This window comes from Pituophis catenifer, unplaced genomic scaffold (genome assembly GCF_029215685.1).
Source record: "Pituophis catenifer annectens isolate HBS135680 unplaced genomic scaffold, rPitCat1.0.hap2 SCAF_7, whole genome shotgun sequence".
NCBI classification, from domain to species: domain Eukaryota; kingdom Metazoa; phylum Chordata; class Lepidosauria; order Squamata; family Colubridae; genus Pituophis; species Pituophis catenifer.
The window spans coordinates 13,183,778-13,194,853 of record NW_027256887.1 but is presented as its reverse complement, the minus strand read 5'-3'; the positions used below and the strand labels follow the sequence as shown (position 1 = coordinate 13,194,853).

The following is an 11,076-nucleotide window of genomic DNA, read 5'->3' as shown; positions in this document are numbered from 1 at the left end:
AGAGGAAGAAAACTAGCTACTAGTGTCCCCCACTTAAGACTCTTCCTTCTTGGTATAAAATTTAGCAGAGAAACCAATTCTGTGTCTAATTCAACCATTGCATTCCATTTTCAAAATAGACTTAAAAAATGTTATATCGGGAAGCAAGAAATCTATGGATTGTAGGGTTATTCTTGCCTAACCCATTAAACAAAAGTTAAGGCAACTATATTTTATCCCCAGCTTCTTTTTGGTTTATAAAAAAAAGTCTCCATAAAACCACCAAAAGGAAAACAATGAAGTTTAGATTCCCCTTCCCAAAATTTCACATATAAAGTTCAAGTGCAATTCAAAATCCAAGTATCCTTTATACTACATACTTTTTTCTATCAATAATTCTTCTTTGCAGGTAGTTTCTTCAAAAAAAGACGAACAGGTTTCTTCTTTATGTGGTAGATCAACAAGGTTCCTTTTCTAAAACAAACGCTTCTCGATGATAAACTGAAAATAGAGTCGTGTTCTCTGGAATTCCAAGTTACTTTTCTTTGAGGTGAAAAAAAAATCCCATCAAAAATTGGAGATTATAAAACAATAGTTATTCTTCAATATACAATTTAAGATAAAGGTGGGCAGGAAATCTTAAAATCAGGAAAATGTTTCTACAGTCAAACCCAATACAATATTTGACAGGAATGCGAAAGAACCAAAAATAAAACAAAAAACTCCTGAAAAAAAAAGCACTAGAAGCTATTTGTATGGTCGTAGAAATCTGGAAACTTTTGATCGCAATAGCTTTATAAACGATCTTGGAAACATCTCCTTCGATTCTTGTGCTGTGTACTTGAAATAGTTTTGAGGATGTGCCAATACATCAAAAAGGGCTTTAATCAATTTCTTGTCCTGTGGGAGACAGAAGAAGCAAAAGCTCATCATTTTGCAATGGGCTCTCCTGCCCTCCCATTTGGCCCTCCTACCCTCCCTCCCTCCCTGGGTAAGATTTCCTTCCCCTTAGAATGGAGTTCCGGTTTTGTGTCCCCCAATTTTAAGAAGCACTCTGCAACTTCTTCAATAAAAGCCGCTAGGAAAGACTAAGTATGGAAAGCTTACTTTTAAAATTTCTTGGTGATTTTCTGAAGCGTATAAACGTCCATCACGAACAATGTCTTCTATTAACTGCTGATAGTCCTCTGAAAAGTGAATGCCAAAAGGACCAAATCAGTGATTTTTTTTTTCTGACAACAACATCCAGGCAGATGAGCCACACGTTTTGAAGTGATCCTGAATTTAAACACAGCCTTTTTGTTTATTTAAATGTATTTTATTTATTTATTAAATTTATACGCCGCCTATCTCCCTCTCACTATCTTGCTATCAAGGTGCAGTCTGGTGGCCTTTTAGGACAACATTCCAGGAACTACAGGATATGTAGATAGAAGATCTTAGAAGAGAAACTGATAGAAATCCCTTTTTGTTTCTGATCTCAAAGAAAGATGTTTCCAGTGATGGGATTCAAATAATTTAACAACTGGTTCTCTGCCCTAATGACCAGCTGGGTGGGCGTGGCCAGGGAGTGTGACAGGCAGCACTTGACCTCCTGCACCCCCTCAGGAGCAAAAACGGGTCGTGGGGGGAATGTACCCCCCGCGCCCCATTTTGGGCCTAGTAGGCTTCCCTGCAGCCTCCTGGGAGCAAAAATGAGCTGGGGGGTACCACACCCCCCTGTGCCTCGTTTTGGGCCTAGGAAGCCTCCCTGCACTTACCTGGGAGCCAAAATGGGGCACGGGGGACTTCTGGAAGGGACAGGGTAGGGTGGGGCCGTGGTGAAATCCAAAATTTTTTACTACCAGTTCTGTGGACATGGCTTGGTGGGCATGGCAGGGGAAGGATACTGCAAAATCTCCATTCCTACTCCACTCCAGGGGTAGGATACTGCAAAATCCCCATTCCCTCCACACTCTGGGCCCAGCCAGAGGTGGTATTTGCCGGTTATCCGAACTATTCAAAATTTCTGCTACCAGTTCTCCAGAACCTCTCAGAACCTGCTGGATTTCACCCCTGGGGTGGGGCCAGCCAGAAATTTAACTACTGGTTTTCCCGAACCGGCTCGAACCGGCTGAATCCCACCACTGGATGTTTTTCAAAGAAGTCTCCTGTAGGGCTTGCTCTCTGTGAATTATTTTTAGATTTTTACACATTTTTTTTTATCCCAGCTAGATTTCACACCCAAAGAAGGCCTAGAGTTCACAGTCTCGTAGTTTCTAGACCAGAGCCTAAACTACCTTATCAAACTGATTCTGTGAATGCTGAATGGAAGTTTTGAACAGCTTGAGGTTAATTTCCTTCATTACTCACAAAAACTAACAAAAACAACCCGTCTCATACCCCAAAAGGCCAGATATAGGTATCTCTGTTCTTATTTCAGACCAAACAACAACAACTACTAGACCAATTGTTAATTAATTGATACTCAAAAGAAATAATAGGTTATTTTCTCTTTGGATTATTATGATTTTTTTCTGTGAGAATGTAAAGATGACAGGGAATAGAGGGAGGAATGGTGGATGGATAGACAGGTTGTGGACAGACATTGTCCACAGATTGTGTACAAAATCAAATTTATAGATTAAATCTATTTGACAAAAAAAAAAACTTTTTTCCATTTTTTGTTAATATACAGTAGCTAGTGCTATATTTATTAAAGTTTAACCCAGCTGAGATTGTCATCAATTGGGATTTGCAAATCAGCTTCAAATGTTGATTGCAAATTGATATAAAATTAATATTCCGCTTAACCAAATTCTGTGGATGCTATATTGTGAAGAAGACAAAAACCAAGAGAGAATTCCAAAAACTTTTAAAATTTTGGAGCACGTTGAAAAGGAAAGGAAAAATTTATATTTCTCCTCAATGCATAAAACAAATAAGTATGACTGAATTTAATTAAAACAAAAACCTGAGTTAGTACAAAGGCATTTCCTTTCTAGAAATCAGAAACCTATCAGAAATATGATAGGTCTCTCTTGAGTTTTAAGCATGGTTAAACATTTCATACAACAAATGGTTTGTAAAATTGTGTGATCATCCTTCATCAGTAAAACAACAAGGGAAAAGGAGCCAAATAAGCTTTTAGCTATTAAAAAATACTTTCTGAGTACTTTCTGAGTATTTAAGTAAAATAACTTGTAAACACTAATTATATATTCCTGTATGGAAAATCTTTACCAATACTGATTCTAAAAATACTGAAGGAAAAGAAGAGACCAGGAAATTTTATATCCCTTCTTCTCTATTAACATAATTTATTTTGGGTTATTTGTGCATTCACCTACTATATACTAGAACAATACTGGTGTAAATATTACCGTCGTATGTTACATAGGGAACTTGAAATCCTTTGCCACTGTTTCCTTCATTTGATTTGAACTGAATCCACAATTTCCGTGACCGGGAGGTGAATGCTATGGGTCTCTCATAGGTTTGGCAGGTTTCATAGGTAGTAATTGATGTAGGTGAAGCTTAAAAATAAAAATAAAATAAACATACAGATTTTTGTAAAAATTAAATTTCATTTTTCAAGATAAGCGAAGTGCTACATTTCGCATTCTTTCTAGTCCAGGGCTATCAAACTCGATTTCATTGAGGGCCGCATCAGGGTTGTGTTTGACCTTGGGGAGGTGGGGTGGGCGTGGCCAGGTTGGATGTGGCCAGCTCAACGTCACTCCTGTTGGGGGCGCCTGTCGTGGCCGCAGCGCTCTGCCAGTGAAAACGGGCTCCCGAGCTCCGTTTTTGGCTGCCACGGCCTCCTGCAACCCTCTGCCAGTAAAAACAGAGCTCAGGAGGGCCGCACTGTTTTCGCTGGCAGAAGCACCGCAGGCCAGTCCTTCGCTGTTTTCCAGGGCGGGCCAGATCTAAGTACCCCCCGGGCCTTGCGTTTGATACCCCTGCTCTAGTCCAAGATTAGCAAGACTTACATCTCTATGTAGTTTTTCAAAGAGAAGTGTTTCCTAATTATCCGGAGGCCATGTTTTTCTGGGGACTGAACAATGAACCTTCCTTATGTAAAGTCTGTATTATTCAAACTATATCCCATTATGTTGCAGCTGATCTAATTAAACTAACTTTCATTGGCAGAAGTTTGGGAATCATTTGTAAGTCTTGTCTGGACTCATGATTATGCTAGTCCAGGGCTCTCCAATCTTGGCAACTTTAAGCCTGGCTGACTTCAACTCCCAGAATTCCCCAGCCAGCAAAGCTAGTCTATACTCTGAGTATTACATAATTTCATTTTGGGAGTTGAAGTCCGCCAGGCTTAAAGTCGCCAAGGTTGGAGACCTCTGTGCTAGTCTGAGTAATACTAAATAATGTCATTTAATATTTATTTTATTTATTTATTTTATTTATTTAATTTATATACCGCCCTACTCCCGAAGGGCGGACTCAGGGCGGTGAACAGCCAAACAGTAAAAATACAGAAATACAAAATTTAAAAAGGAGATAGAAATAAATTGGACAGCAGAAAACAAAAAAAGATCCAGAAGTGATTATTATATACAGGGTGCAATTCTGAAGAGAACATGGTCATTATCCAAGACCAGCCATTTAGACACTATTGAAAGTGTTGTACAGAAAATGTGTCAAAATCTTTGTCAGGCATTGAATTTAGAGTCAGTTCTCCTTGCAGATGTAGCTTCTAAATGATAAGAGCTAAGTCAACATTATGAAGTTTTACATAAATAAACATCACTCCTGAATCAGATAAAGTATTCAGTGACAATTTTCTGAGATGTCAGTCTGGGAACAAAGCTTACCACTTTTTCTCATTACTAAAACATCACCACACTCATCTTCAATTGGGAGAAAGATTTCTGGGACTACAATGAGTATTCGTCTCTTTGGAGGTGGGCTTATATTCCAAGTGCATTCAACATTGGCTGGGTAATCTCCTGGATAGTTGGGGGATTCGATGTACCCTGTATAGTCTCCAAGTTCTCCACCACATTGTTGATCTACAGAGTGAGAGAGGGAGAGGGAGAGGGAGAGAGAGAAGAGAAAGAGTGAGAGAGAGAGATAGGAGAGGGAGAGAGACCGGGAGAGAAAAAGAGATGAAGTCAGACTGAGCTGTTTTACAATCTCTGTTTCTGCAACGAGGATTCTCTTCAGGTACTCATTGGTCTTACCTTAAGAAGCTATACAACGGTAAATCATTTTGCAAATTTAAAAAATTGCTTCATGACTATTATTTTGGATGATTTTCCTTTGGGGTCTTGATCTAACTATAAATCTGATTGTGCTACGTTCTGTAAACCTGGGAGTGAATATCTGCCTTTGGCTGTGCCTTGAAATGGGTGGGAGGAGAAACACTGTTCCCCTTTGCAACTCCTTAAGTTCCTAGGGAAGACACAGATGGTTCTAAAAATGATGATCAGGGGCTATATTTATGCTCTCCAAAGCACATTTTTGCTTCCAAATACAAGCTGTAGCACCGCTCTAATCTCTCCTTGTATGTAAAGACAAGACTTAAATGGTAAAAACTCTTTCATCAATTCAAATGGGATGCAGATGCATCATGCTGCCGTTTAAAAAGTTAAATATTTCTTTCTTCTTCTTTTTTTTTTTTGGCTAACCCAAAGCCGAATTTGATAAACAGGGTGTGAATGTTTCCTCTTCCCTGAAAAAAAGCTTCCTATTTTGCGGAAGAAAATGAAAATGGATTTGACTTTTCCCTTCCTCATAGTAAGCCCATATTTCTCCCCTACCACAGATGCTTGCTATAGTTAGCAAGGTGATGATCACAGTGAACCCTTGCTCTGAATTAGCTTAATTTAACATGAGTGACAGCATCATACAGCCAACCCTGTTGATGTTGTGGTCTGCCAGCAGCCTGTGGAACTGGCAGCGGAGTTGGACAGCGATGAGGCTGAGGAAGAACATGGGCCAGTCCTGGAGGCTGGGGAAGGCCTGGATGAGGGCTCGGCGTCGGAGGCAGAGATGAGGCCAGGGGGTCAGGGAGTGATGTACGGACTTTGGAGTCTCCAGAGGCTGACAGTAGAGAGGCGGAGAAATAGGAGAAGCCTGTTCCTAGTGCACATATGAGAAGAGCTGCCAGAAGACAGGAGCAGCTAAAGCAGAGAGGACGACTTGGGAGTAAGGCCAAGAGATGATTGGCCCCCACCATAAGGCTTAAAAGACCAGCAACAGCTCTTGGCCTCTTTGCCGGAAAACAACCGTTGAGAGATTTGCTTCGTGTTTGGATGTATTTCTTTCTTCACAGCGTCTTCTGTTCCTGAACTGTTACCAAGAAAAGCCTTTGCAGTTTGCCTAATTATCCCAAGGTCAGAGATAAACTGAAGAATGGTGTTTTGAGGACTTTGCTTTCATTTAATTTGGAATACACAGGGGGCCCCAAAAGCCCTACTAAGCAGGTATATAGAAAAGTATGAAGGCTATTGCTTAACGCATTGTAAGCCACCCTGAGTCTCCAGAGAAGGGCGGCATATAAATCAAACCAATGAATGAATGAATGAATGAATGAATGAATGAGTAAATAAATGTCACTCCTGCTCCTTCTTTTCACTAGACTAGACATACCCAATTCCTGAAACCATTCTTTATATGTTTTAGCCTCCCCTGATCATCTTTGTGGCTCTTCTCTGCACTCTTTCTAGAGTCATGTAGGGTATCTACTTTGCTAAAGAAGACATTTCTTCCTTCTAACACAGAGAACAGACTGCCAAGATAGTGCTTCCATAATCCTTATATTATTTTAAAGGAAGTGAAAACACACTGGAGAGACATTGAGACCTTCAATTTTATAGTAGAAGCAAGAAGGATTTGTATGGGAAAATTGCCTTGCTGCTCAAAAACAGCTTACTTGATATGATCTGAGGCTGAGATCCTTCATATCCCACTGTCTTACTCTACTGCTAAGGATATGTCAGGTTTTAGACTGGCTGAGTTTAGAGGTGGGTGAATTCTTCATTTTGATAATGTTTACATCACAGTCAAGCAAGTCATCATTGAATTTCATCTGTAAGATTTTCAAACTCAACTCAATTATATAGTACAAGTGTAGCTTGCAGATGGGCTATGACTGGCAATAAGATTTAAGATTAACTAATTTAGTAACCGGCTCACAGGGCATTCAAGGCAATATTGCAAGTATGGCTGATCATAGGAAAAACTTACTTTTACAGTGTGTAACGTTAGTGGAACCATCAAAATCTGTGCTTGTATTTCCAGGGCAAGTGATGCAATAATTCTGGCCAAATTCAGGCTGGTAGGTTCCAACAGGACACCTGATACATCTGTGGGTTGTAGAGTTGTAGTAATGGCCAGGAGAACAATGAACTGTTTAGAAGAGAGGCAGGTTGTTTTATAATGTATGCAAGATAAAAGGAACAGAGGAAAAAAAAATGAAACACATCAGGCTGGCACTGGGCAAAAAATCTTATCCGAGATGCATTTGCGACTTTTTACGACAAATAAAATACCTGTTCTATTACAAATCAACCCAAAATCCTCACTGAAGGCACAAAGGACCAGCCTTAAATTATCATACTTTGGATGCATTATGCAAAGACCCAGTTCTTTGGAAAAGGTTCTGATGATGGAAAGAAAGAGAAGGACGAGGATGACCAACAGCAAGGGGGGATGGACTCCTTAATGGTGAGACTTGGAAGAACAGGTTAGGGCAGTGATGGCTAACATTTTTGTCGTCATGTGCAGAAAGTGCGCTCGTGCACGACAGCACACACATGTGCCCGCACCCACAATGCAATGCACGCACAACCCCCCCATCCCCGTACATGTGTGCACGACCTGCCTGCGCACCCCCGCACATGCATGTGACCCCCCCTGCGACCCCCCTGCCCCGTTTTGGGCCTAGCAGGCCTCCCTGCAGCCTCCTGGGACCAAAATCGGGCCACAGGAGGCCTGCTAGGCCCAAAAACAGGCCACCGGGGGAGGGTGCGGTGACCCCCCCCGTGGCCCGTTTTTGGTCCCAGGAGGCTGCAGGGAGGCATGGTAGGCCCAAAATGGGCCGCAGGGGGGGCGCCGCACCCCCCATGCTCCCCTCACCCCTTGCGCATGTGTGCGCGACCCTCCCACCCCGGTATGTGCACGTCTCCTATATGCGCCCCGCAGAGACCCAAAAACCAGCTGGCTGGCGGGAGGTGCGCACATGCGGGTTGGAGCTGAGCTGGATGACAGCTCGCGTGCCCGCAGACAGGGCTCTGCATGGCACCTTTGGCACATGTGCCATAGGTTCGCCAATCACGGGGTTAGGGATAACCCCCAAGCATCTTTGAGAAGATCTATTTGTGTGGTTGCTACGAGTTGAATAAGACTTGATGAAACATACCCAACCCATCGTTTCATGGTATTCTTATATTTTATTTTGAGCTGCCCTAGTAATATATGGAAGGGCAGAACATAAACTTACCTTTAGTTTCACAGTCTTGAAATGAAACGGCGCCCTCGTATTTTGTCCCCAGCTGTCCACCACAGGGGAAACAGAGAGTCCTTCCTGGTTCAGACTGATAAGTGCCAAGTGGACACAGTCTGCAAGGTTTAAAACCATCAAAAGAAAACTGCCCAGGAGAACACTGCCCTAGAAAGGGAATAAATCTACGGTTTACACATAAACATAGCTAACGCACAGTCCCTAAGTGCTTTTTTTTCAAGAGGCAACTGGACTTTCTGTTTTTTTCTTTGAAGACGTTTCGCTTCTCATCTAAGAAGCTTCTCAGAGCTGAAGAAGCTTCTTGGATGAGAGGCGAAACGTCTTCAAAGAAAAGCCAGAAAGTTCAGTTGCCTTTTGGAAAAAAGCACCTTTGGGACAACCATGACCTGGATGACTGAGAATCTCCATAGACAGCTAAGGCCCAGCTTACCAGTTATCTCAGTGTCTGTGGCATTTGCTCTTCGGGATTTTTTTTTAACAACAAAGGACTTTGGAAGTTGCAATCATGTGACTGTGGGACGCTACAACTGGTTGTAAATGTGAGCCAGTTACCAAGCTCCTGAAATGTGATCGCACGACTGTGTGCATGACTGTGCATGCACACAGCAGTCTTAACTTTGAGCTATGAAATCTGTTGTAACTCAAATGGTAAGTGATCAGATCAGTGGTGAAATCTAAAATTTGTTACTACCGGTTGTGTGGGCGTGGCTTGCTGGTGGTGGCAGCCACCAGCAAGCTGTGACTGGGTGGGTGTGGCCAAATTTTTTTTTCTTTTAAAACCATTTTTTCTACAACCTCTTTGGCAAAGAGGTTGTAAAAAAATGCTTTCAAAAGGCTCTGGCAATCCCAGCTGAGTTGCCTGATCGGCAGAGGCTTTTTTTCTTTTAAAAGCCTCTGCCGATCAGGCAACACAGCTTGGATCGTCAGAGGCATTTAAAAGAAAAAAACCCTCTGCCGATCAGGCAACTCAGCTGAGATCATCAGCTGACGATTCCTTTGACGATCCCAGCTGAGCCGCGCGATTATCAGAGGCTTTTTTACTTTTAAAAGCATTTTTTCAGCCGAAGAGGTTGTAGAAAAAATGCTTTTAAAAATTAAAAGAAAAAGCCGCTGCGGCTCAGCTGGTCATGGGAGGAAGGGCAGGGATTTTTGCTACCGGTTCTCTGAACCACCCGCCTCCATCGCGATCCGGTCCAAACCGGGAGCATTTCACCCCTGGATCAGATATAGGTTGAGGACCTACATCTATAAGATATATTCTAGGACATTCAGAGTAACCTGATTGATGCTTCACATGAACCGATTATGCAGGACCTAAGCATATCCCAGGAAACATTTAGCAGGCACAACAGACAAGCCAATACAAAACAATGATTTACAGCTCAGGTCACAACTTCAGATTTCTCCTTTTTCCTATTTTCAATCAACTTTTCACTCCAGTTTCTGAATGAAATTTGTGAAATGAAATGCTACAGCAGTCATAACTTTGAGGAGGGTCATAACGTAGCTATGAAATCTGCTGTAACTTCAAATGGTTGGTAAGCGATCAGATGTGGTTGAGGACTACTGTATAAGATATATTCTAGGACAGGGGTGTCACTCTCGAGATGACACGTCATCAAGTGACGTGTCGCAACTTTTTCCCCCTTCGCTAAAACGGGGGTGGGTGTGGCCAGCACGTGATGCATCTGGGCCACGAGTTTGACACCCCTGTTCTAGGACGTAATCTGATTGGTGCTTCATATGAACTGATTACGCAAGATCTAAGCATATCCCAGCATATCCCAGAAATCATTTAGCAGTCAATACAAAACAATGATTTACAGCTCAGGTCGCAACCTCAGATGTCTCCCTTTTCCTTATTTTTAATTAACTTTTCACTCCAGTTTCTGAAATGAAATTTGTGAAATGAAATGCTACTTGCCTCCACATTCTAACACACTTCGGGCACCTGCAATGCCTTGCCCATCATTCCCTGGACAAGGTTCACAGGAGAGCTGACCTTCTGTGTCTTGATATGTCCCTGGTGAGCAAGGGATGCATTGATTCTGTTCTCCACTATAATAGGTGCCAACGCTGCAGGTAACTGGGAAAATAAAAATCAATTCTATGTTTATTACCGTTTCATTATCACAGTGTCTTCATAGTACTATTGATCACTGTAAACCATCCCTTTAAACTGATCACACCCTTGTTCAGCTTTACAGTAGATAGCATCTTGCAATCTTTGAGTAATATTTTAAATCCCCACACCGCATCGTTGCTAATATTAAGAACACATTTTTACATCTATACATAAAAACAAGCTTTGAAATGTGTACATATATGCTCGTTCTGGGAAGTCTAGGGAGGGGGGTGGGGGGGAGGGAGGGGAAGGGAGGGTGGGAAGGGGAGGGGGGGTTGAGGGGGGAAGGGGGGGGTGAAAATGTTTGTATTTTTCATAAAACTTTTCAATAAAAAAAAAAAAAGAAATGTGTACATATTGTAGACCAGGGGTGTCAAACTCGATTTCATTGAGGGCCGCATCAGGGTTGTGTTTGATTTTGGGGGGGGGCAGGGGGGCGTGGCCAGGGAGGGCATAGTTAGCTCAACATCACTCGTGCCAGGGTCCCTGTGGTGGCCCGGGCACTCTGCCA

General features: G+C 42.2%; 1 protein-coding gene across 1 annotated transcript in view; it reads right to left on the bottom strand.

The window, feature by feature from the left end:
- Window positions 1–726: 726 nt before the first annotated feature.
- Window positions 727–11,076, bottom strand: part of SCUBE1 (signal peptide, CUB domain and EGF like domain containing 1) — a 194,353-nt gene continuing 184,003 nt past the window's right edge. Inside the window, exons 17-23 of the mRNA XM_070946765.1 lie at window positions 10,365–10,526; window positions 8,420–8,587; window positions 7,165–7,326; window positions 4,788–4,985; window positions 3,342–3,494; window positions 1,087–1,166; window positions 727–879 (exon numbers count right to left, since the gene is read on the bottom strand). Of these exons, the coding sequence (XP_070802866.1) occupies window positions 727–879; window positions 1,087–1,166; window positions 3,342–3,494; window positions 4,788–4,985; window positions 7,165–7,326; window positions 8,420–8,587; window positions 10,365–10,526 (1,076 nt within the window). The remainder of the gene's footprint in view (window positions 880–1,086; window positions 1,167–3,341; window positions 3,495–4,787; window positions 4,986–7,164; window positions 7,327–8,419; window positions 8,588–10,364; window positions 10,527–11,076) is intronic.